Source organism: Lytechinus variegatus, chromosome 11 (genome assembly GCF_018143015.1).
Source record: "Lytechinus variegatus isolate NC3 chromosome 11, Lvar_3.0, whole genome shotgun sequence".
NCBI classification, from domain to species: Eukaryota; Metazoa; Echinodermata; class Echinoidea; order Temnopleuroida; family Toxopneustidae; genus Lytechinus; species Lytechinus variegatus.
Window position 1 is genome coordinate 33,309,852 of NC_054750.1, and position 26,719 is coordinate 33,336,570.

General features: G+C 36.0%; 2 protein-coding genes across 9 annotated transcripts in view; one reads left to right on the forward strand and one right to left on the reverse strand.

Moving 5' to 3' along the window:
- LOC121423740 (trafficking protein particle complex subunit 13-like) lies at positions 1 to 26,499 on the reverse strand. Of its 7 annotated transcripts, none has more exons than XM_041619214.1 (14): positions 26,381 to 26,499; positions 21,842 to 21,916; positions 20,163 to 20,268; positions 18,153 to 18,222; positions 17,382 to 17,527; positions 16,149 to 16,221; positions 15,545 to 15,589; positions 14,425 to 14,460; positions 12,401 to 12,409; positions 5,769 to 5,905; positions 4,793 to 4,994; positions 1,891 to 1,991; positions 1,478 to 1,625; positions 1 to 933 (listed from the first exon to the last, which is right to left on the reverse strand). In XM_041619214.1, the coding sequence occupies exons 1-14, from the start codon at positions 26,421 to 26,423 to the stop codon at positions 820 to 822; spliced, it is 1,305 nt and encodes a 434-aa protein (XP_041475148.1). In that variant the 5' UTR covers positions 26,424 to 26,499; the 3' UTR covers positions 1 to 819. The 7 variants fall into 7 exon arrangements, with proteins under 7 accessions (XP_041475148.1, XP_041475147.1, XP_041475151.1 ...); XM_041619213.1 differs by having other exon boundaries at positions 4,793 to 4,997; XM_041619217.1 differs by lacking the exon at positions 14,425 to 14,460.
- LOC121423739 (E3 ubiquitin-protein ligase TRIM23-like) overlaps positions 26,488 to 26,719 on the forward strand; it is a 27,475-nt gene continuing 27,243 nt past the window's right edge. For both annotated transcript variants that reach the window (XM_041619210.1, XM_041619212.1), the window contains exon 1: positions 26,488 to 26,651. In XM_041619210.1, coding sequence (XP_041475144.1) covers positions 26,583 to 26,651 — 69 coding nt within the window. In that variant the 5' untranslated portion in view covers positions 26,488 to 26,582. The remainder of the gene's footprint in view (positions 26,652 to 26,719) is intronic.

Genomic DNA, 26,719 nt, shown 5'->3' on the forward strand with positions numbered 1-26,719 from the left:
CCGGTTGCATAAAAGTTCCTTATTATGGTAACTCTGTTATCCAATGAGAACTATCATCTAAGGTTACAAAGCTCAACAGCCAAATGAATTCAAGGATTTCATTGAGTCACCATCAATGGATGGCAAAGATACCATGATAACTTTTTGTAAAATGGCCTTAAAAAGGACATACTGAAGCTTTTTTATATGCACCCCTCGGAGTAAAATCGCATGAATGAGTGAACGCTAGAGTGAGACAATACATAATAGAACGGAAAGAGACAATGGAAGCTAAACGGCTAGCTGTGATTTCGTTTTGCCAGGAGGATTTCGTAAGAACCCTTGCGTTATTTTAGTTGCTTCACTTCAATATGCGGCTGGTACTAAGCCTAAATTATTTGCCTTGACAGCTTAAGGCTATTTTACAAATTTGTGGTACCGAATACTTGTATAACTTTTATTCACCTGGGTCAAGGGGTGTATTGTTTAGAGAGAAAATACATCAAAGGTAAAAAGAAAGTAGTCCTTATTAGGACAAGGTATTTCAATAGCCTTCACTCTTTTTTTAGCTTCCCACCTTTAGAAATCAACTAAAGAAATAACTAACTTTTTATGATTGCTATCAACTAGTAATCATATTCATATTTACGAATCAAAACAATGAACAGCCATTGTAGGCTAGTCATTTTAGCATGTTTGGTAGGGTAAGTTGATATCAGCTTCTCACAAATTCCAGGATTAGACTAAATATAAAGTGAAAATGGCAACTTAATCACGATTGAAAGTATGGTTTATATCAATCGTATTGAAATAAATAAAAAAGCTAGAAGTACTATTATATCAGATATTCTTCACAGCGCCATCTTGCTCTGTATAGACAAAGACCTGTGCGATGTCGTCATGCTCATAAGTCCGCTTCAGATAAAGATCGATCAGCCGCATGCCAGATATGCTCTGAAAAGAAAAAAAAAACAATTAAGATATCAATTGACTCGGATCACATTATGTATTGAATATCTACATGTTTATGTATTCATCTCATTGATCCCAGGTGCAGTTTTGAAAACAAAGGAAAAGTTTTAATGAAATTCAAACCTGACGAGTGTATCTGCATCAGCCATTCTCAATGAATTTTTGTTGAAGCTCCACATTTCTTGTTGGAAATCTGTATTCTTGATGGGAATCTGTATTGCTCCACAACCCAAATATTGTGGAGCGGGTATAGGAGACACTATACGGGTCAAGGGGCAGAGCCCACTGCAGCTTTCGAAATGAGAGCTTTTGTCATAGTCAGGAGGGGATCTAATTTACATCAACAAAAAAAAATATGAATGCCAACTAACCAACTCATCTAAAAAAAAAAGAAAATTATTGGCTTCTCACAACACACCAAGCATGGATGCATTCGTGTTTTGGACTAATCATGGATGAACACGCTGTTTCTGGCCTGAAAATTGGAAGGAGAAACAGACCCTTAGTCGAAGATCTTGTAACATACCTGTAATCCTGGGATGGTTGGAATGAGTTGAAGTTTGATGTCCATACTGGTGTTTGGTCCTAGTTTACCCAGTTGCTTGCCGGAGATACCGAGCCAAACCAGACCGGTGGTGTTATTTAACACAAGCTTTAGGTCCATTGTTCGTTCACTGCAAAGTATTTAAGAAATCAATTTCATATCAAAATTTTTATTCAAATCAACTTTTTGTTGGGGTGGACTAGTCCTTTAAAAAGGATCACTCTGAAGATCACCATGAGGATTTCTATAGAAAGTAAAGCAATACTTTTCAGGATCCAATAATCAGCAATTTGGAACTTTTTCGGTGGAACTTTATGCAATTGCCCCTCTCAAGTTCAATTTTTCTTTTAAAAAAGAGCCCCCATCCCCTCCTGATGTGCCCGTTTGACTCTTACCAACAGCTTGTAACCCTACAGGTGAGTTGGAATGGTTTCTCTAGTGGAACGCTGTCTGGTATTTGTGCAATACTCAGCTTCAAGTCTCCATAGCCAGGTGCCTGTAGGAAAATATATGGAATAAACATTAAATGAGATAGATCTCGGCCCCAGTCTCACAAAGAGTTATGATTGATCCAATCAATCGTGATTCTATGGAAATCCATCAGTGTCATAATTTTTCTACAGGAAATCTGCACAATGTCCTACCGAGACAAAGAGAAGCACAGTGAATTTTTAAGAAAACAATTATATACATCATACATGTAGTTACAAAATATTTTGAACATTCATAAGTAATAGATGTTGATATTGATGGCCGTCCACAGTTGTGATTGATCGGATCAATAGCTATTCTTTGTCACACCAGGCCCAGAACTATGTGCTTAAAGGGGAATGAAACCTTTGGAACAAATAGGCTTGTGTAGAAACAGAAAAATCAAAGAATAAGAATAAAAAAGTTTGAGAAAAATTGGACAAATAATGAGAAAGTTATGAGCATTTGAATATTGCAATCACTAATGCTATAGAGATCCTCCCATTGGCAATGCGACAAGGATGTGTGATGTCACTGATGAACAACTTTCCCTTTGGTGGACTATAAAATACCCTCAAAATGTCTCTTTTTGCTTTTTCTTATGATGATGCAAACTCTTTATCCATGATGTATTCTTAAAAAATATGTATTACATGCCCTCATGTAGAAAGAACACATGATCTATGGATAGATGTGATAAAAGAGGCAATTCAAGTGAAATATATACTAAAGTAATGGGGAGAGTTGTTCATCAGTGACTTCACACATCTTTGTCGCGTTGCCAATTTGCTATCTCCATAGCATTAGTGATCGCAATATTCAAATGCTCATAACTTTCTCATTATTTGTCCGATTTTTCTCAAACTTTTGTTGATCTGTTTCTTTGATTTTTCTGTTTTCACACAAGCTATCTTGCTCCAATGGTTTCATTCTCCTTTAAGGTATAGGAGTTGACATCATATCCATTGCAACGAGTGGGAAAAAGGTATCGACTGGGAAAGGGGGCAAAATGTACTGCTGAGAACATAATAATTTGAGAGGATTACAGATATTGTATAAACTAAAAAACAAACAAACCCGGAGACAAATTAATTTCAGAAAGGTTTCACATACAGGGGGTCAAACAGATTTGTAAGATTGCCCAACAAAATATATTATCTCATGATTAGCAAAAGAATTTATTATGGAGATGATAGAAGGTTGATACTGATATTGATATCATAACAGAATCATATCACTTGCAATGATTTTAACCAACTGCCTTCTAGAACTAGATGGACCCTGAGTAGAGTCAACTAGTATACAGAATTCAGTAGTGAATGGGGGGAACGTTTCATCAACATTTTTGTCCGACAAGTGATTTTGATTGGCCGAGTGTCTCAGTTACTATCATAACAGATAAAACAGAGCCTGTCAGATAAACAAGTGGAATGCCTCTGGCCGTCTCACCTGCATCACGCGGTTCAATATAGCAGCAGTGCTGACTTTGCATACTACTCTAACTCGCACAAGATGTTCAGTGATACATGGTTACTCTTATGTCCTCTTTTTATGAACTAGACCAATAAACTTACAGAGATATGATGGTTATTCAACGAAAAACCCCAACATGGCCAAAGTTCATTGACCTTACATGACCTTTGACCTTGATCATGTGACCTGAAACTGGAACAGGATGTTCAGTGATACTTGATTACTCTTATGTACAAGTTTCATGAATCAGATCCATAAACTTTCAAAGTTATGATGGTAATTCAACAGATACACCCAATTCGGCTAAAGTTCATTGACCTTTGACCTTGGACATGTGACCTGAAACACGCACAGGATGTTCAGTGATACTTGATTACTCTAATGTCCAAGTTTAACGAACTAGACCAATAAACTTTCAAAGTTATGATGGTAATTCAACAGATACCCCCGATTCGGCCAAAGTTCATTGACCCTAAATGACCTTTGACCTTAATCATGAGACCTGAAACTTGCACAAAATGTTCAGTGATGCTTGATTACTATTATGTCCAAGTTTCATGAATCAGATCCATAAACTTTCAAAGTTATGATGGGAATTCAACAGATATCCCCAATTCGGCCAAAGTTCATTGACCCTAAATGACCTTTGACCTTGATCATGTGACCTGAAACTTGCACAAAATGTTCAGTGATGCTTGATTACTATTATGTCCAAGTTTCATGAATCAGATCCATAAACTTTCAAAGTTATGATGGGAATTCAACAGATATCCCCAATTCGTCCAAAGTTCATTGACCCTAAATGACCTTTGACCTTGGTCATGTGACGTGAAACTCATGCAGGATGTTCATTGATACTTGATTAGCCTTATGTCGAAGTTTCATGAACTAGGTCCATATATTTTCTAAGTTATGATGACATTTCAAAAACTTAACCTCAGGTTAAGATTTCGATGTTGATTCCTCCAACATGGTCTAAGTTCATTGACCCTAAATGACCTTTGACCTTGGTCATGTGACATGAAACTCTAATAGGATGTTCAGTAATACTTGATTAACCTTATGGCCAAGTTTTATTAACTAGGTCCATATACTTTCTAAGTTATGATGTCATTTCAAAAACTTAACCTCAGGTTAAGATTTGATGTTGACGCCGCCGCCGCCGTCGCCGCCGCCGTCGCCGTCGCCGTCGGAAAAGCGGCGCCTATAGTCTCACTTTGCTTCGCAGGTGAGACAATAAAACAGAGCCTGTCAGATAAAAAATCAGACAATTCCTTCATGAAATGCTTCCCTGATTGAATATGTACCGACTTTAAATCTCATGGTCAAGATCAATGTTTGAAATCCACATACCATTCTCTGGAGTTGGCTGGTCTGGAGACGTCCCTTTTCCCCTAATGTGGTCTTCCACACGATGTCCAGCTTACCGATACTGGAGACTCCCTTGATGAGGGACGGACGGTCAGCTCCGGCCTGTGTCTTGGCCTTGAGACAGTATAGGTACTGCCTGGTGTCCATCGGATTCAGGTAAGTGAAGCCGCCAAAAATGAGCTTCCTGCAGAATGGAATCAAGACAATGTGATAGCTGATTCAACCTTTCATCCACATGAAAGTGGATCTTCTGATTTAGTTTTAATGAGTGTATAACTTGAACCAAGTTTCTCGACACGGAGACTTTCATTAATCCTCGCTAAAATTAATAGAAATATGACATACAATGTACTTATGAATATTGATAGGAGAATGATTGTATTGACTTTGATGATGAAATCATGTTAATGAGCATTTTTGGTCAGATATTCATGAGCACACAACATTTGCTGTCCAGCAACCATTTTGTGTGCTCCTACAGTACCTGCTGACTGGAAAGTGTGGAAATGTTAGGATTCTCTATTAAAGGGGAAGTTCACCCTGACCATAAGTGGGTTTTAATAAAATAAGACAAATTCAAGAAAAATATTGGTAACGGTTTGATGTAAATTCTTAAAATAATGGAGATATCAATTTTTTCAAGTTTTGATTTTGTGACGTCACAGATGAGCAAAAAAAACCCCAACCAGTTTCCTGTGGTTAAGCTTAGCCCACTTTGGTTTCACACTACGTTTTACTAAAATGAGCTAGCACGGTAAATAGTATGGTACTATCTAGCCCTGCAAAAAAGCAGGGTTAGACGGCTTAATGTGGTGCTAAGAACTGCAGTGTGAAACCAAATTGGGTTAAGGTGTTAATCCCGATATAGCCCCCCAAAAAAAACCTCGAAGATAGTCCATGGATAATAATAGTATGGGGTTTAGGAAATGCAGTGTGAAAAGCATATCTGAGTACTCACTTGGATGTATCGTCTGTCTGGGTTGAGTTGAGTTCTTCCACTGTATAATCCGCCGCTGGTTCTAAGGACACTTTCTCCATGCACATAGGGGATTGGGTGATGTTCTGGATCTGTGCCTCCAGGTAAACCTCATCGGACTGTTTATAAAAAAAAGGAGATTGAAGAAACAAGACTTTAACATAAGCATTCTCAGTATCTGATCAGGGTCCTGATCAAAGTTATCATATGACACCTAGATAGATCCTTGTCATTTGATTGGTTGTTCGATATCGATAATTTAGCCCATTTTACAATGACGTCATCAACCGTGCAATTTTGGATCCATACGATTTTGTCCATTGCACGCGCGCACCGAGCCATCGATGCATGTTGTATGTACATGATAATCAACAGACCGAACTCGCACTGCATAAGCATATTTTGCACATTTTGTATCAAAATTCATAAATTTCATAGGAAAAAAGAGTCCATTTTAGGTGGCATATAAACAAAATAGTGAATGTTCTTTTCATTTGTGCAATAGACGGAATACTTAATTTGGTGAAAGATGAAGTATTCTGTCCATTGCACTCATAAACATTCATTATTTGTATACTATTAAAGTAACTTTGACAAAATCCTTCATTTTGATATTAAAGCTGTTGAGCCACATTACCATGGCAGTTAAAAACGTTTGTGACAGGCCGCTAGTTTTTTTTACAGTAAAGATTTAAAGGACAAGTCCACCCCAACAAATAGTTGATTTCAATAATAGGAGAAAAATCCAACAAGCATAAAACTGAAAATAACTTTCTTATTTTACATCAAATTTTGATGAAATTTTCAGTGTTATGCTTGTTGGATTTTTCTCTTTTTAGTCAAATCAAATTTTTGTTGGGGTGGACTTGTCCTTTAAACTGTATTAGCTTGTAGTTTCATGAAACAGGATCTTCATAATTGTTATTTGATTTGTACAGTATATGTATGTCCAAAGTGTCGAGTGTTTTTTAATCATCGTCTAGATATAGCTATGGAACGGCTGAAGAAGGGATGAAAAAGTCAAAGAAATATAGAACTACTTGCTCAGATGGTATCAGTTAGTAGCAGTGCACGACAGGGCCTTCATGAATGTAATGCACACAATTATACAGTGCATCCCCCCAAAAAAACTATACACTTTTGAAATGGATGCCAAATAAAAAATATATCACTCTGGGGTGAAAGACTTATATAAAAAGCCAACTTTTTAGTGTCATTTGAAAGTTGACTTTATTGGCTTTCTATATATACATATAAGTCTTTTCCCAAAAAGTGATATATTTTTCATTTGGCAGCAGGGGCGTCGATCCATTTTTCAGATTGGGGGGGCAAAATCATGAATCAATTTTCCAAAGGCGCTCGATCAGACAAAACAAATAAACTCACACACACACACATATGCATATATATATGTGTACATAAACATATATACACACACATTATATACATATCTCACCAGCAGATTAATGCAAGTGCGAAGCGCGAGCTGAAAATGTTGATATTTCGATCTGCAAAAAAAAATTGAGTTTAATGGACGTTTTTAATAAAGAACAAGATACATATCTAACAAAAGATTATTGCAAATCGAAGTGGGAGTTCTTTTGAGGTTTAGACCTGAAAACGGGACCATATTAACCTATTTAATCATGGAAAGTATGGGTTTTTGTTACAGAAATGATGCAAGCACGAAGCGCGAGCTGAAATTTTTTGACATTCCAATCTGAAAAGTGGACATTTTGAGCAAGATTTTAAGAGATGAACGAGTTGTGTATCTCAATCTCGCTTGCTGATTTCTGTGTAACATTACAATCTTATTTCATTTTTAGCACATGCGGAATTATTGGGGAGGCAAAACGATATGTTTGCCCCCCCCAATATTTTCATTGGTGGGGCGATCGCCCCCCCTGCCCCCCCATAATCGACGCCTCTGTTTGGCAGTCATTTCAAAAGTGTATACTTTTTGTGGACGCACTGTAGTTCAAAATAGGACCTGATGCCAATAAGAGGCAAACGTATTGGTTTAACCCTATCTAAACTGGGCTATTTCGGACCAGAATATACATGTACTAGGGGGGAGGGGGGTCAGTTTGACCCCCCTCAGATCTCGGCTGCTGATTGCACGATCATGTGCATGTGAATAATGAAAAAACCATGCAAGGTGCATCATTTAAAAAAATATATTAACATAACAGTTGACAAGACAAACATTCACAATATGCACTCGAAGATTCATGCATGTACACTTTATACAAAATCCTTGATTTAAAGATGAAGTCGATTTCTGCTCATTTTACATGTAGTTTTAAAATTTGAAAGTGGTACAGAATGATTTGCTCATAATGCAGCTAAGTTTGCAATAAATAACTGAAGTCGGCAAAATTTCGCACAATTCTGCTGACTGTCTAGTCATATGACGTAGCATGCACAGAAATGAATGGGACTGCACTCTAACTGTTGCAGGAATGCCACTTCATGAAGGAATTGCAGTATTTTGAGGGATTAAAAACAAGAAATTGGTGGGAAACAAATAAAAATAACTACTAACATGTAAATTAGTCAATGATTATAGGATACACGATTCATCCATGATAAAATATATTGAAACCTGGATTACATACATGTATCATCTCATAAATAAAGAACATCTGGGCCCCGTAACAAGATTAGTGAATAATTGCTATTGAAATGGCCTATCAAGATTGTTGTTGCATGTGCATTTTTCTCAGTAGACTGAGGAGGAACCAATCAAAATGGTTCTTTCAAATTAGCGATCAATTGCTAACCTTTATGTTATGGGCCCCAGATCTTGTGATCCACACTAGATAAAAAAGGAAATTTAGGTGAAATATGTAAAAAATAATTTGAACAGGGAAGTTGCGTGACATCACAGCTCTTGTTTCCATCGCCAATAGGAGGATCTACATAACATCAGTGATCTGAATAGTCAAATGTTCATAGTTTTCTTACTATTCATTCAATTTTCCTCAACTTTTCAATGATCTCTTTCTTTCTTCCCCTTTTATACCAACAAAATAATGGTCTCCAGATTTTCATTTTCTTTCTTCCTTATTAGAAAATTTGATTATTGAAAGACTAGAAAATGAATACACCAACACACAGATACTAGCATTATCAATTATTAATGTTTCATGTGTCCCTCGATGCACTATAAGTAGGCAAAGATGCAAACATGTATATTTCATGCAAAGAAATGCAATGAAATTATAAGCAATGTGCACATGAATAATGAATAAAATAATTATGTACATTGTAACATACTATCATGATTCATTAATAATTTTTTTTACATGAATAATAAATAAAACAGCGAAATGTTGATATAGTGCAAAGAAAAGATCCTTAATTTAACAAAACCATTTTTTTTCTAAAAAGAATATAGTGGTGAGAAAAGAATGGTTGCAGTGTATATTTGATGATTGTTATTGGAAGGGACAAAAAATGATGCATCATGAAGCAATATGAAGTTTCTTCATGCTTTGAGTTGGAGTCTATGGATACATATTTAAATCTGAATAAACAAAGTGAACAAAGAATAAAGAGATATAAATACACTTGTACATAGACTTGTTTTCTTAATAACTTAAAAACATTTTTGAACTAAAAGTAATAGTCTTATTAAAAAAGTTGCTGGACAAGCAGCCACGCAGCATGATTGTCTTTAGATGGTGTGTGCACTCTATAAATCAACATCATTACAAACCTGCCAACCTCTGGGAATGAAAAACTGTATTTTGTGATGAAAAAACTATATTTCCCCCCAAAATTGTATTTCATAATAAAATGCTTGGCGCACTCCTTCATCGTGGCGCTCAAGCTGCATGCAAGCAAAATGCGCACTGCCCTTGCAGATGAAAAAAGAAAAACATATTGAAACGTGTGTATATCTACACCCTGGTTTTAACAAAATGATTGAAAAAAAAGTAACCTGAAATTACATTGATCCAATATCCCTGTTTGTGTACGTTTTATGAAATAGAGACATATATATAGGCCTATAGAGATGATTTTTCTCAATAAATTACGATTTTGTAAAAAAAAAAAAAAGAAAAAACATACTTGTTAAAGAAAAAATGTACTGCCATATTTTGGTTGCAAAAACGTAATAAATACATGTACGCCTAAAACCTATTATCACCCGTATCAGACATCTGAGCTGGTCATTTACAAAACCGTATTGCCCTACATTTTCTGAATATCGGGAAGGGTAGGTATATTGTTTGTATTTTCCTCGGTCTCAATGCGCGTATTTACTTTGCATGCAGAGACGACGCAAAATATACCTTTGTATTTCCCTGGTCTCACATCCGGGCATTTGAGGATGCGTATAAAGAGATACGCTTCATAAGGATCCGCGCACCACAATATACGTCATAATAAAGACAACGCTGGATCCGAGCGCTTGCAAGTACGTCATAATGGTAAAGTGCAGAGCCTAGACCGATATTAACATGACACAAAAGAACTCTATTTTTAAAAGAAATATCCCCATTATCATGATTTTTGCTCTAGATATCTGATTTGGATGATAATAAAAATATTGACTGGCTCTTCTTTCGGGGAACATCAAATATATTGCCCTTAAAAGACCCATATTGCCCTCGTCTAAAGACTCGGGCCAATATGATTCTTTTGCTGGCAATATATTTGATGTTCCCCTCAAGGCCAGTCAATATTATATAATTATTAACCGTATCAGACATCTGAGCAGGGCAACTTTGAAACATTGTTGCCTGCTTAAGACTGGGATCAAATGGCCGGTCAATAACATTCCAATTGTTTATCCACGGGCCCAATTTATTGCCCGCTCAGGAGAGTCAATGAGAAAATGCGTGGAAATGTAGCGGGCAATAAAAGGAGCGCTAACATCCGGGTATTCTACGCGTTTTTGTACGCGTCCTTTAACCGCGCAGTGCTATACGTCATAATGGTAATCAAGTTGAGACAAAGCTGGATACTACGTCCCTAGGCCAGGAACGCATCATTTCAATTACGTCACAATGGTAAAGTTCAGAGGCCTAGTCTGCTCAACATGAGAAACGAGATTCTCATTCTAAAAATTTGAAATATCTAATTTTTAACAATTTTTGCTCTAGATGTCTGATTTGGTTAATAATAGCAATATTGACTGGCCTGGGGGCGAAAGGACATATATCGCCCTCACTAAATTGATATCACCCTCGTCTACGACTCGGGCGATATAAATCTAGTTTGGGCGATATTATACAATTAATGCACATTTATGAGTGTGTTATGACGATGCAGCACACTCGAGGGTATTTACAATTATGCGAAAGCAAGAGGCGCTTGCGCCGAGTGCTTTTGCATAATATTGTGAATGCCCGAGAGTTGCTCGCATCGTCACTAACATCACAAATCTTAAAATGTGCATTAATTGTTTTATAAAACGGGTCGGCAAAATGAATTTTTCATGGAAATCTTCTCAAATCCCTCCAACTTGTGTACGATCGTACAGACAAAGAGATCACAAGACTGTCAATTATGACATCACAGGCGTATCTACTATGCGCGCCTAAGTAAGCGCATCAAAATCCTAGCCAGCCTTACTGAACGCGTATCTGTTTTTACGTGCTGCGCTATTGGAACTAATGCTGCACAAAATATGCACAGTGCTGCACAAAAAATGCACAGTGCTGCACAAAAAATGCACAGTGCTGCACGAAATATGCACGACTGGAAGGTTGCGCATTATTAAAGCATGAACACGTGACATGAATACGCATTCACCATTGGCTACATCCTTGAACCCGTTTTATAAATGTCAATATTGCTTTACTGGTTGACAGGTCTGTCTTTGTTAATCTTGGGTGACTAATATAATTCATAACTGTTATCACCCTCGTCTACGACTCAAGCGATATAAATCTAGTTTGGGCGATATATGTCAATATTGCTTTACTGGTTGACAGGTCTGTCTTTGTTAATCTTGGGTGACTAATATAATTCATAACTGTTATCACCCTCGTCTATGACTCGGGCGATATAAATCTAGTTTGGGCGATATATGTCAATATTGCTTTACTGGTTGACAGGTCTGTCTTTGTTAATCTTGGGTGACTAATATAATTCATAACTGTTATCACCCTCGTCTATGACTCGGGCGATATAAATCTAGTTTGGGCGATATATGTCAATATTGCTTTACTGGTTGACAGGTCTGTCGTTGTTAATCTTGGGTGACTAATATAATTCATAACTGTTTCTGCAATAAAAGAACTTTCAGACATTTATTTGATACCTGAATATGGCAATGCAGTACTTTGGCTTTTATGTAATTACTGAATTTTTTTCTTTTTGCCTGTCCTGATTACTGAACAGAAAAAATATCAATTAAAAGATGATATTTATTTCTATTCATTATCCAGAATAATTACTAATTTCACAAAGAAGACAATATATGAACACTATCAAAATCATAAAAATAAATAAAAAATACAAAAAAAATTATTAAAGTATCAAAAGCATAACAAAACAGGGGAAACTACATTTATGACAAGCACTTGCAGAAAATATAGCAAATCATATAAAGTGTGATAAAAAAGCGATATTCATATCTGAAAAGTTTCAAGACTTACAACATAATCCTGATTTTGAGGCAAATTTGGTTGGATATGATAGAGTTGGTTCATGCAAACGAGAGAAAAGGGGGAAACAATGTGAATAAAATAAAGTAGACAATATTGATCTACATGTATGACATAAGCAATAATTTGAATAATTAAATCTTAAGCATAACAAAATCGCAGACTTCACTTAATACTAATTAATCTTTTATCACTATAGAACTAAATCTGACTTCACTTTTTTATAAATAGACCTGAAACAGAATTTGTTGATACTATGGAGAAGAGATCAATAGGCCTACATGTTGGGCAAAGACCATGGAATTATAATACATAATGTTTCTGCTTGAATCAATCATTCATGTCATGATATCATCCATCAAACATTGTTGAAAAATATTTTAGATTTTAATCTATTATTTATGAGAAAAATGTGTCATTGCGATAAAGTGAAATATATTAAGACCGAATAAACTTTAAAATTATTTACAAACTATCCTGTATGATAAACTGATCGGAAAACCACTAGAATGGCACTAGATAATTTCCATGATTTGAGAGTATCATAAAATAAATAAATAAATGATAATACTAATCTATAAAGCTCAATAATCTACATGTAGATATATTCTATTCCGCTGCATGAGTTCCTAGCTGTGTATATACATGTACATGAAACACTACACCTTTGCTTACTGAAAATAAATGACTAGTCTATCTTATACAGTGTATGATACTTATCAATAGCATGACTTTGTATATCTCATCTCTAAATGAACGTAACAACTCAACAATCAACAAATGAAAACCTTTTCAGGAAAGGAGAATTAAAGATAGAACAAATAAAAAATTTATACAAAATACATCGCATACTGACAGCAGGCTAAAAAAACAAAAGATACCAAATCAAATAATTCATGCGCAAATTAGTAAATACAATAGAATTCTACCAAATCACTCTTTGTTTTGTTCTCGCAACCGCAGGCGGTAACTTTGCACATCGAACGGCAAGTCATACAAATCTACGAACAAGACAAATTAGAATGTAAATTTACTGGGAAAATTCTGGACAGGGACATTATCAACAGAGATTGCACAAAAAAAATCTATTTAGTCATAGCAATCCTGATCATCAATAAGCCAATATGCAGGAATGTAAGAAGCTGTTGCATTACCATTGCTCACAAATATTTTTTTTTGATGGTGGTGTAAGGCACACGATCTCCATGTACAATTTCAAATGACTTAACATTCACTCACTTATACTTACATGTATTTTTCTTCTTTTTATTTATTCATTTCTTGTCTAAGTCATCAAGTTACTGAAATGCTTCAACTTGCTTTGTCTTGCTTAAAAACTCTTTACCAGGGGAGGGGGGGGGGGGTGCTTTTTGCTTGCTCATAATGCAAAACTGAGTTTCTCCTAAATATGTGATTGCACACATATGATGCAACTTAACACGTCAGTTATGAAGTAAACACTAGAAATATATAGTACACCTAAATTGTTATATTAATGTGTTGAAATAAAATGAAATATAAGCTGAACTACTGAATATTGCAATGCTCACAGCATGGATATATATATAACTAAATGTAGACCTACAAGCGAACAAATCACAAAAGCTGAAGAAACATAAATATGTAGTAAAGGTCTATTAAACCAAAATACATCTGTTATGTAATTACGATGTAACTATCAATTCATAAAGCATGCATAGTAGCAAACACTGAAAAATAATTTGCTTAGAATACCGGGGTCTAGAGAGCTTGATTATATCTGAACAGAAAATGTTTATTGATTGTCCTACGACTCCACATTGCATTTGATTAGATCCTCAGGCCTAGAACCCTTACAACTATCTTGCCTTTTTCATTGCTATCTGAAGAATGCATGATTAAATTTAAAATTGGTTATCACTGGAATAGTTAAATGCTGGGATTGAGTTTTAGTGGGACAGCGGGAGGATGGGAGAGTAACACTGAATCTGATCGGAAAGTCTGAACACACTACCACGCTAATAAGTTGTGATTACCTGATATCCTCCGGTAGCTCTCATTCTGAGAGAGTACTGTTCACACAACCACAAGAAACGTTATGTGAGAATGCGATTAAACATTATCAGGAAACGTGTTGAAGTATGAACAGGATAGGAATACATTTAAAGGACAAGTTTATCCTGACTACAAGTTGGTTTTTAATAAAAACAAAAACAAAATAATGAGAGTAACATCGCTAAAAAATCAAACAATAACAGCAACACAAATTTTGAAAAGATTAAATTTTTGTTGTCATATGATCAAATCTCCCAGATGATATGTACATGTGATATGAATTCTAGAAATCAACATTTCACATAGTTCATAATTGCATCAAAGCATGCACAAAATAATGTGTCTGATGATCTGAAATTCTGAGACTCTTGTTACTCTTTTACAGATTTTCACCAATATGAAGCATTTTTTATGAATTGCTAGATGTATATTATTATCATTTAAATGTTTCTGCAAATTTCTGTTTTCAGTAAAACCAACTTGACATGAAGTTAACCCCCCCCCAAAAAAAAAACCAAAGGGAATTCACATCACGGCCCCATCTAACAAAGAGTGTGCGATTGACTTGATCAACCACAACTATGGAAAGCCAGCAACGTCAACATATAAAATTCACGTTTGTTCGAAGTATTTTCTGTTGCTTTTTGTCGTATCTTCATGCATTCATTGTTTTTCTAAAAATTTTGTATGCTTCTTTTTATTTACAAAGGACATCATGCAAATTTCCTGTTAAAAGATTGTGACGTTGTTGGATTTCCATACAGTTGAGGTTGATAAGATCAATCGTAACTCTTTGTAAGAAGATGCAAAGGTCTGTTCATGTATTATAGATAATCATCACAAATGTAAATGTAATTAATGAAGAGAAAGTGTTTTTAAAACATCAGTATTGGGAATTCGCTCGTTGATCAAAGAGAGGGATTGTTAAAAATCTACATTTAGAATGAATATTTCAAAACATTTTTACTGGAATGATGTCTCTACAATAACGAATGAGATTATGGCAATTTTCCTTCATAGGTTCATTGAAATGAATGCAAATGAAAGATTAAAACCAATGTTTAAAATGATTATTCAATTTTTTTTCTCTCCTTATCTTACCTCTGCATTGTAAAACTTTGTCTTCACATCAAGAGGCTTGAGAACCTGGAAATTGATTGAAAATTTTACAGAAAAATAGCCTCAAAAATGGTCATACATGTACTGAAGCTTTTTTGACAAGAACTCTTGAAATAGAATCGCATGAGTGACCAGGACGCCTAGAGTGAAACAACGTAACATGGAATTGAAAAAGACAATGGACGCTAAAGGATGAGCTGTGATTTGCTGTCAAGGACAACAATTTAAGCCAATTTAACAGCCGTAATGCAATTAGGGTTCTTATGAACTCTTTCTGGCGGCACAGAATGGGGTCAGTTAGCTGAACATAGGCTGCCTCAAGCATCCGCAGGTGATGTAAAACTCCTTGTTCGGCAGAGAACCTTTAACCAACAAATATGTTCATTTATGAAATTCATTCATTTTGTAAATTTCAGTATGTAACAGGCAACAATTTAACAAAATTATGGGGGGGGGGCAAATGCATCACAATGCTTTTTAACAAACAAAACATCCATTATCAATCCATATTTGCACAAAGAAACTAACGATTCAAATATTGATTTATCTGAAGGCATACTGGTTATAGCACTAGTGGGAAAGTTACCTGAAACTTGTAGAATTTTCTGAAGCTCAGTGTCTCACCGGTTGGTGAGGTATAGCTGACAGCACAAACCAATCTAGGAAATCAAAGGTAAAAATACAATGAAAGTGAATACAAAAATTTCTGAGTGAATTGAGAAATCAGGGAGCAGGAAAAAGAATAAAAAAATTATACCATCCTAAAAAAAAATGAATTCTGCAACAAGCATACATATATGTACAGAGTTTGAGACAAAAGTGAGGATTGTTGTTTTAATTTGAGGTGTTTGGGCCTTGGGGTAAAAACTTACAAGTAGCCTATATCTCAATTTTAGTTTGGTTTATTCTTATTTCAACTCAAGTCAATTTAACAGTAAAAGAAATCATTACAAAGAAATAAATGAATATACAAATATATACAGTATGACAATATGATATAGATAAATATATATAGACAATCATATTAATGATATTTACAATGAACTAGATAATCATTATAATAATTGTACACTGTAGACTATAATCAGGACTTGTTGAGTGTGGATTCCTCAAAGAATAAGTTAAAAGACAGATCTGTAGGTATAAGTATAAATGCAAGTACAAGAAAAAAAAATCCTAAAATGCTATTGTATGGATGGAGTACGGAAATGATGGATGAAAGTGAAAAGAAATGTATGCGAGAAGAAAGACTGGTGCACCTGTGTGGATGAAAGAGAAAGAAAGAGAAAAAAATAAGGGTGATAGCAGATGAAGGGGAAAGACAAAGAGGAAGGAAGAGAGAGGTTGGGTCCTGAGCACTTCTTAGAACTCTCCAAAAAACAAAGTAGAATTTACGTATACATGTAGTCTATATAATTGCTCTCACTGATGCCACCTCGTAGGTAAACCCTTTTTGTGTAAAACAGTGTTGTGATTTCTATAAGGACTAGCTGTGCCATTCATATATCAAATAAATTGTCAGTTTCCTTTTATTATTAAAATTCAAAATTTCTTTGTTCACCCCCCCCCCTGCATAAACAATACAATGAGCCCCATAAAGTATGTAACAAGTCACATAAACATATTGCTAAAATTGTCATTTCAAGATTAAATAAGGCCTAAGGTGCATTATCCTGCCGTTTTTCACAGCCGTTCATTTCGTCAGCGGCGGTGACTTCTTTCATCTCCCATTGAATTTGTGCACAACTAGCGCACAAACACTGACACATATGAGAAGAGAGGTGACTTATTTCAGGATATTTGTTCTAAAAATACTTACATGTGAGTGCCCAATTCTTTGACTTCATGATGAATGACTTGGTCGATGCACGCTCCCGGGGCGAGGCTAGGGGTGGGTGGGGTGGACCCTCCAGACAGGGTCAGCCTCTGGGAGCTGGTCTGTAGATCAGTCTTCACATGGATGTCCTAGTTGGGGTAGGGATGGAGAAGAATTAACCAATGAAGAGTGGTAGGAGACACTTTGCTGTTTCCAAGGGGCAAAAATTCACATGGGGGGCTTGGGATATTCTCGCCTCCAAAATGCAAAAACAAGCCCTGGAAAATCCCCATTTACTGCATTGTTAAAGCTTATTTTAATTCAATGTAGCAGGTTTAGTCAGTAGCAAAGATACTACAAGGGGAAGATCGGACAGTACATAGACCGCGTAATGAAACGCTCGGGAAGAGCGCCCTGCAGCGTTTAGCAAGTAACGACCTTTTTTACCTTTGCATATCGCAAGATGGTTGTGTATAAACGTATGAGAGAAATGGTGAAGGGGTAAAGGAATAGACGATTTTTACATTTTACAAATTTGTTCTTCAAATTTTCCCCCCTTAAATTTGAGATGAATATATTTAAGAGGTTCCTTGGTAATAAAACATGGAAATATTTGTAGGATAGGAGACCATAATATGGAAATCGTTCAACACATTTTAATTTAAACGTTAAGATAATAATTTGTGAATCAAATTTTTAGTCAATTTCTCACATGTATTGTGATGCTACTAAAATAATTGTGACCTAAAGAGGAAAACAACTCTTTTATTATACCTGTGTTGCTTGTATACTGTCATTATGTACACTCACGAAGCAGGAGAATGTTTCACCTAAATATATGCTCCTGTGAATAAATTGAGAATAAATGCCTGTTATTCCATCTAGTGGTTTCTCAAATGCTTGTCATATGCAGGGGCACAAACTTGACAAACATTGTGATATCATCTTCAAGTCAACACAAAACTGACCGGTCACGTAGGTAGGGATTTTTCTAAAAAAAAAAAAAAACATTAAAAAAATTATAATTACAACTGATTACAACCAAGACCGCTTCAACCGTTCTCATCACATGTTAAACTAGTTTCCACTAAAATAGTTTCCAGCAAACTAGTTTTAAGACAAAAATAAAGAATAGAACATAACATTTTAATAACGGAACATGTTTCGAGGTGTCGCACCTCATCCTCAGCCTGAAAATTATTAACAGAGTCATTGGTATTTATACAGTTGAGATGTCAAGTAAAAATTTTAAGAATGTAGTTACACAGGATTACAAGGAATGCAATTGTTGAATGGAATGAAGTAAAACAAAGTCTATGGATTTATCAGATAGGGGTGGGTTAAATTAAATGGATAACATTATTTGGTAATTGTACACCTGTTGGTTTAGTTGAGGTTGCTTCCATTTGATGAAAAGCCCTTCTTTTATTTTTAGTTGAAAATCTGTTTGAGCAGTATCGAGAATTTTGAAACAGTGGGTATTGCATTCTAACAAGCACTGGGGTGACGATTGCAAGTGTCTCCAGACATGGGAGTTTTTGTCCTTCCCCAGACTAGTTTTAGGACAGTTTTAGGACGGTAGTGAGGATGGTTTCTAAGACTTGCTGTTTCAATTCTTGCCAATGACTTGTGTACTGGAGTTAACTAAGTTGTCATTCCTCATCAAATTTTCAGAGTTGTCTGATTGTACTCTACATGTACAGTATCTGTTAAAAAAACGAGCTTCAAGCATGATTTTAGATGGAAAGTTTACTCTAACAAAAAGTTTATCGTAAAAATAGTAGAAAAAACGATACAAAATATTGGTGAAGGTTTGAGGAAAATCCATCTAAGATTTAAAAAGAATTTTATTATTTTTAATTTGTGATGTCATAGACAAGCAGATCGATGCCTTATATGTCATGTAATACAACATGAATCATTTCAATTTTTTTTAATGCTTCATGACTAAAACTTCTTTTCTCTCGGGGGTGGGTGTGAAATAATTTGTTGATATATATTGAACTATTTACAATTTTTTGAGAAAATTACACATTGATTTCTTAAATTCATGATAGTTACAAAACCAAAAAAATAAAATTCTACAAGTTTTTTAATCTCTGACCCGGGGGGGCCACTTCCATTCATGAGTGGATACCATGTGCGACCATGGGGTCTCGAAAAACACCCTAAACACGTAATTTCCATATTCTGAAAATGCACCCCTTAACAAGTATTGGCGTGTGAAACCCTACCCTTAACAAGTATAGGAAACAAATCGATACTCTTGGCAAATATTCCTGAAATGAACCCCTAAACAAGTACATGAATGTTTTATTGTTACGGGTCCTTCGGTCGTCGGCTTTACCTTATTTGGTTTAGTACGACCCCACCTTCTACACCTCGCGCAAATCGGACTCTAAACACGAAGTGTTGGGGCAAAAAGGACACCCTTTATAAAACATTTTAATTTTGTTTAATCATCCCCCAAATTCGACCCTAAACACGTAATTTTCCTAGCGAAATAGATACCCTTTTTTCATAATTTTCGTGTTTTTGACACCCTTATCACGTTACGTACGTAACGTGCCCTATCGTGAAAAAGACATCCTTTTTACGTGTTTTTTGGTCGCGCATGGTATCCACTCGTCAATGTAAGTGGCCCCCCCCGGGATCTCTGATTAATTTTCCTCAAACGTTCACCAGTATTTCTCACTATATTTTCTACTATTTTTACATTAAAACTTACAACTAAAGTCGAGAATTCACAGAATGACAGAATGGAAATGTACAATGTGGTCTTACCCAAAGTTCTGAGGAAGAGTAAGAATCTCGCCCATGGTGAATCCAGGAAGGCCAGACACAGCTCCCAGACTGGGAAGAAAGTCTGCCGACTTACTCTCAGAAGAAACTGCATGGTAGAAATACGAATGACATACTCGAGGACAGTGTACATAGGATTACACGTAAGTCCCCAATTTGCCATGATACTGGAAATTACAGAACTGGCAAAATTTCACAGTGAAATGCAACTATAATGTCAAACAAATTTGAATAAAAAAACACAGGTAGCTTTGTCTTAGAAGTCAAATCCTTTAGGACAATAGAAATCTGTTTGGCTCAAAGAAAGTGACTTAGAAGCAGGGACTAATACCCTCTGCATAATAAGTTGTAATAATTTTGAATTGGGTATCAACCTTTAATATGGAAGGTTGACTACTTGACTTACAAATATGCAAGCATTCAAGCAAGCTTGGAATTGAAAATTATGAAAATTCAACAAAAGACATTGGTGTAAAATCTGCCGATCAAACGTGTTTTCATTGTAAAGCATATACTGCAGTGTACATGAATGTAAAGGAGTGAGAAATTTTATTGGAAAACTGGAGATACGGTTGATAAACGTATGGAACATAAAGAGGTACGTGTACATGTGGTTGGAAAACCGTAGATCTTACATACATGTATACCATGGTGGGACTATCATGAGTAAATCTTTATCATAAATGTACCAAACATTCTTGATGAGTCAGTTGCCAAACTTAGGTTAAGATTTTGATATTGATTCCCCCAACCTGATCTAAGTTCATTGACCCTAAATGATATTTGACCTCGATCATATGACCTGAAACCAAAAACATGATGTTCAGTAATACTTGATTACCCTTATGTCCAAGTTTTATAACCTAGGTCCATACACTTTCTAAGTTTCATTTCAAAAACTTAACGTTAGGTTAAGGTTGACACCCCAGCCTTCAGAAAATTGGCGCTTATAGTCTCACTCTGTTATGCAGGGGGACAAAAACTGGTACATATGGTATATGCTATGTTATGGATGGGACATTTGTAAACGGGGTAACTCCTGGAGAAAAAAAATTAGTTGGCAGGAATGTCTACAGGAGACAAAATGTCCCATATATAGAATTAGACTTCACCCATGGCTTACAAAAAAAGCAACTACCCTTATGACACAAAACTTTACAAAAGTACAACTAGAGTAATAAACCTTTCCTCACATTAACATGTTTGTCTGTAAAAATACTTTTATAGAGGTTTTAACTTATTGTTTCTTTAAAATTATATTTTTGTGACATGAGTCCCATATGTAATGCAGTACATCTCAGCAATGACATCAAGGTAAAAGGTCATCAAATTCTTCAAGCTGAAACTTCTCTGGGATATCTACCATGTGGATGATAAAAAGATTTGTACCCGAAACCTTAACCAAGATTTTATGGAGGTTTAATAAATAGCCTTTGAATATCCAATATGTATGTGCAAAATTCTTGGACTTGATAACAATTGATAGATTTAATTTTTTTAAAGACCTTTTGGGTCCAAACCTACTGAAATAGGGAGAGAAAAAAAACAATGCTATTGCAGGAAGTGTAAATGGAAAATCCTTTGCTCCCAAATGAAGTACACAATTCTGTTGAATATTTTTATTGCAAGTAAAAGAAAAAGTTAATCAATCAATAACTCACCATTTCCAGGCAAATCTCTGCTCTCACATAGCACTGGTGTGTTTGAGACAAATGAAGGCTTAGTCAGCCTCATTACTGTAAAATCAAAAGATAACAACAAATCAATAAATTTTAGAATGACATTCATAGGATTAGTATGGATTAGTCTTCTGACTTTGAAACAGAGGGTCGTGGGTTCGAATCCCAGCCATGGCGTAATTTCCTTCAGCAAGAAATTTATCCACATTGTGCTTCACTCAACCCAGGTGAGATGAATGGGTACCTGGTAGGAAGAAATTCCTTGAATGCTTTGAGTGCTCAGGCAGCCCAGCTGAAGCCAGGGTAATAATAATAGCAGGGCCCGCTGGGAGAACAGTTTCAGAACTGAAGTGGCTTCCCTTGGTAAATATACCTATATTATTCGTCCTTCACATTTATAATTTTGTGGAGCTCAATAAATCGCTCTCCTTGAGGAGCTAAAATCAATTCAATACATGTATGATAAATTGTAGATTTTTCCTAACATCGTGTATGCAATAGCTGTGTAGCTATTAATTAATCTGTGGTGAAACTAGGCCTGGGGCGATACGTTTACAAAATATTGCGCTCCTGCCAAAAAAAAATTGCTAAAATTTCACAACTTTAAATCCATGAAATGGCCATCTATTTTCCATAATTCCTTGAAGTTATTTTGATTTAGTTGAAAACTATCAGAAAAATGAAAAAAATTCACCTATCCCGACTCTGATATGAACTTACACTCGGCAAATATTGTAGTCCCACATGTAGACTTCTATGGTGTTGCCATGAAAATCTATAAATGGGACTACAATATTTACCAAGTTTAAATTCAAATCAGAGTATGGATATAAATATTTCACCTTTTGAGCTCGAGTTTTTGTTTAAATCTCCACAAAAACTTTGATCTGCAAAGTTAGGTCACTTTTTCGGAATGGATTTCCAGCACAGTACGCATTCATCGATCGAAATAGAATTTTGAATTTGCGATACCGGCGAAACCCCTTGACCTACTTGACATTTTCGTCAATGATATTATAGTTAACGATCTTGCCGTCAATGTGGTAACCATTTCTTGAATTGGTTTTGTATAAATTGTGAATATCTTAAGAACAAATTTAAGCCTGAAGAATATTTTTGAAAAGTCCGCGAAGTTTGGACACCCCATTTGATTTAAATGCTAGCTAACAAATTTTATTTGTTTATCCAGGACCAGGCCTGGTTTATCATACATTTCAGAAAAAGGTTAGACTTCCATATGTCCCCTCCACTAAAATTGAAAAAAAATATGGAGAAGGTTCATCAAGAATTATCTAACATATATCTAAGAGATTTAAGAAGGAAAAGTTGGATACATACCAAAATATGGCTTTATTCCGTCAACATTTCGAGTGTGTGTAATTCTCAATGGCATCGGTTTATTTAGTCATAAAAATAAATACCCAATCTGTAGTGCACTAGTCATAATATCGGTTGACAAAAAAAAAATGATTTGTCAGGGGGGACAGAAATGAGATAAGGATTAAGGCCGAGTCATATCGATTATTTTGAAAACCGGTGTTCGACAGCTCTAATTCGATCGAACATCGATGCATCGAATATTGAAGGCGGGGAAAATTTAGTCTTGTTTTTGCGTCAATGCGATGCATGCGCTTTGCATATGCACTACGCACTGACGGTATGCGCTGGCGTTGGCCGGGTGAGCGTTGCACAAGCAGATGACAGCAAAGTTCGTTTGTATTTTCCATGATCACAAAACACACAAAAAAGGCCGGGGACCAAAGCAGAATTCTTCCCAAAATATCTTCAACAATGATATTTGCAGATGACAACATATAAGTTTAAAATGAAACAATAATAAAGACATGAATCACGCAGAGTCGATCCGAATGATTTTCTGTCAACTAGCATTCGCAGTCCATTCACCAGCCCCGTCCGCAGCTCCGTACACTCACTCTCCGGCTCCCGAAAGGACTGGCGTGCTTGACGTCAGCCCCAGCAAACAAGTGCAATCAACGGAGAGCGCTGTAACTTGCCTGAGATTGTGTAGTTGGATCCAAAATGAGCTCCAAATAAATTTATGGGAATAAATACGTAATTTTCTCTGGATGGTCATTTGAATTGCTATTCAATGCTGATATAACCATGATAACGATTGTGAGGAAAGATTGTGGAATATGAGTTATGACGATGTTCGAGAATTAATCCTGATAATGACAATCCATTTTTTTAGACGCAATTGAGCATGCGATCAAAATAAATACGAATGTTTCGAATCGAGCCCTAAATTCATCTAAATTATTACGATTTAACAAGATTTTATGGTCATACTAAGAATATTGACGATGTCAGCAAAGTATTTTATGTTCATATGGAAGAATTAATACTGGCCGGATTATTTCTATTGTTATTCAATCTCTGGACGTCTCCTCCAAGCTCCGAGAAAATAAGCACAATGCGCATGCGTGTTCGATGACGTATGACATATTTTCCCATTCATGAAATCAGAGCCCAAAGTTGGGCACAAACTAGCTTCAAATTGATGGGGAAAAAATCAAACGCAATTTTCTCTGTTTTGTCATGTAAAATGTTATTATATGGTGATATTACGAACTTGAACAGAGTAGACAATGTTCGAGAATCAATCCTGATGTGATGATTATTTTTTTTAGACAAGTGCACTAGCTCGAAGTCAAGTCGATCGTCATGAGATGTCCGCCATTGAAAATTGAAACGAAATACAAACATTTCACATCAAGCTCTAAATTCATATTAATGATTATCATATGCAAATTATTGTTAAATATTACGATTAAATAATGTTCTATGGTCATGATATTAATATTGTTCATGAAAGCAAGATTTATTTTACGTTGATCGCGTCAATTTCTGGCCATTTTCTGGTTTGATTAAAGAACAGTACTGCGCATGCACGATCGATGGCCATGACTTCCATTCATGAATTCATCGTGCATAAATTATCTCGGCACGAGCAGACGAGTAAGACTCGAACTATGATCGAAATAAACTTCAAATTAATGGTGAATAGCATCATAATTACTCAATCGGTTTCATGTTGGGGGCAATAGAAATCAAGTAAGTGGTAGTAAAGTTGGACATTAGTGATATTTTGATGATTGTGTAAACCAAACGAATCGGCCGGCCGACGTATTTTTTTTTTTTTCGATGCACCGATTTTGCAAAATCTGCACCGGTGTTCGATGACATCGATCGAACACCGATTTTAAAATCGATTCGACTCAGGCTTAATAAGGATGAAGAGAGAAGTTTGGTTGTTTACATGTTGGTTTGTTTGGTTTTGTTTTCAAGTTTTGTTTTGTTTTTGTCTGTATTTTTTTTGGCTTATTTTTTGCACTTTCATCCCATACTTTAGTTTCGGTGTCCCGAAACCTGTAGTTTTATCAGGCCACAAATCCAGTTTACTCTTGTTTTCTCTGTAGCAGCTTTACTGTAGCAGAAGAAAATCAAATGTGCTGCAATTGTGCAAGAAAGCAAATGCAAAAAAAAAAAAAGAATAGTAAAAAAGAATAAAAGAAAACAGAAGAAAAAAAATAAAAGAAAAGGAAAAATAAAATTAGAAGAAAAAAAAAGGAATGGAAAAGGAAAAAAATTATAAGCTATTGAAAATGAACAAAAGCTGTGGCAAAAATAGTCAGTCCTGATCCTGACTGGTTGCCAACCAAGGAAAGAAGGATAACCGTTGAAACCCATGGCTTTTAACAATTTCTGCTACTGTGCTAGCTCAGTGAGTAAGGCGACAGACTGGAGATGTTTCGTTCTGCAGTGAGAGGTTTGAATTCAAGTACCCACCGGAAGTAAGAAAAAAAAGAAGAAAAAAGAGAACGTCGAAAGAAGGGGGTTTTGGAGAAGTATTTTTTTAAACATGTTAAAATTAGTGGAGGGGACAAAAGGAAGTCTTTCCCAGAAATATCCTGCATAAAGGCTAAAGCGCATCATGCAAGATAGGCAACATCAACACGAAAGACGGTCCTAAATACCCTTTTCTTTCGTGCAATTGGCCCCTAAGCCTAGCTTCACTCAGCAGTCAGTCAGATGCATGTTATATTATAACCTTGTTCATTGAATGAGTGGTCAGATGAAGCCTGGAGGCGTCTGGGGACTGAAGTTTAATACTCTACGTATATCACTCCCCTAACGCCTGGATTTGCTTTACATGCCTCTCCGTGGAGGCCAGGCCAGTCAGATGCAGAGCCAGAGACTCAACCGCTTGAATCAGCTATCAGCCACGCCACTCGATTCAACGCCGGCCAGCCCTGGCCCAGCCTGGCCTGGCCCAGGCCAGCCGCTAGACATACCGGTAGGCCTACTTATACTAGCCGCGTCTGTGCCTGCGGTGCTCCCCGCGACCTGGACCTGCCACGCCTTTGAATTAGGCTCGCTAATAAAAAAACGAAGTAAATTTTTTTCAAAATTATTTCATCTAAACCTTATAAGTTATTACTTGTTTTTCAGAATCATGTAATGTATCACTACAACTACATACAACTGAGGATTTTATACCTTTTATTGACAGCAGCTGCTCCTTTTCTCTCACCACATCCATTTTGCTTTTGTCTCTAGCGCCCTCTGCGACAAAAAACAGACATTCATAATGTAAATATTGACGTTGTAATTGGTTCGCCTGGGCCTGGCCCAAGAATTCTTTATCTTTATCAGCAGATAAACCAAATGTTGACTAATTGTGCACATTTCATGACATAAGATGGCAGCTGCAGATGTTAGTGTCCTCCGACGATTATCTGGTGCCCGACCAAAGCAGAAAAGTTCAAATGTAAGTTGATGCTAGTGCTACGTTTTTTTTTCTGTGGTGTGGGTCTGTGACTGTGTGACTATGACTGC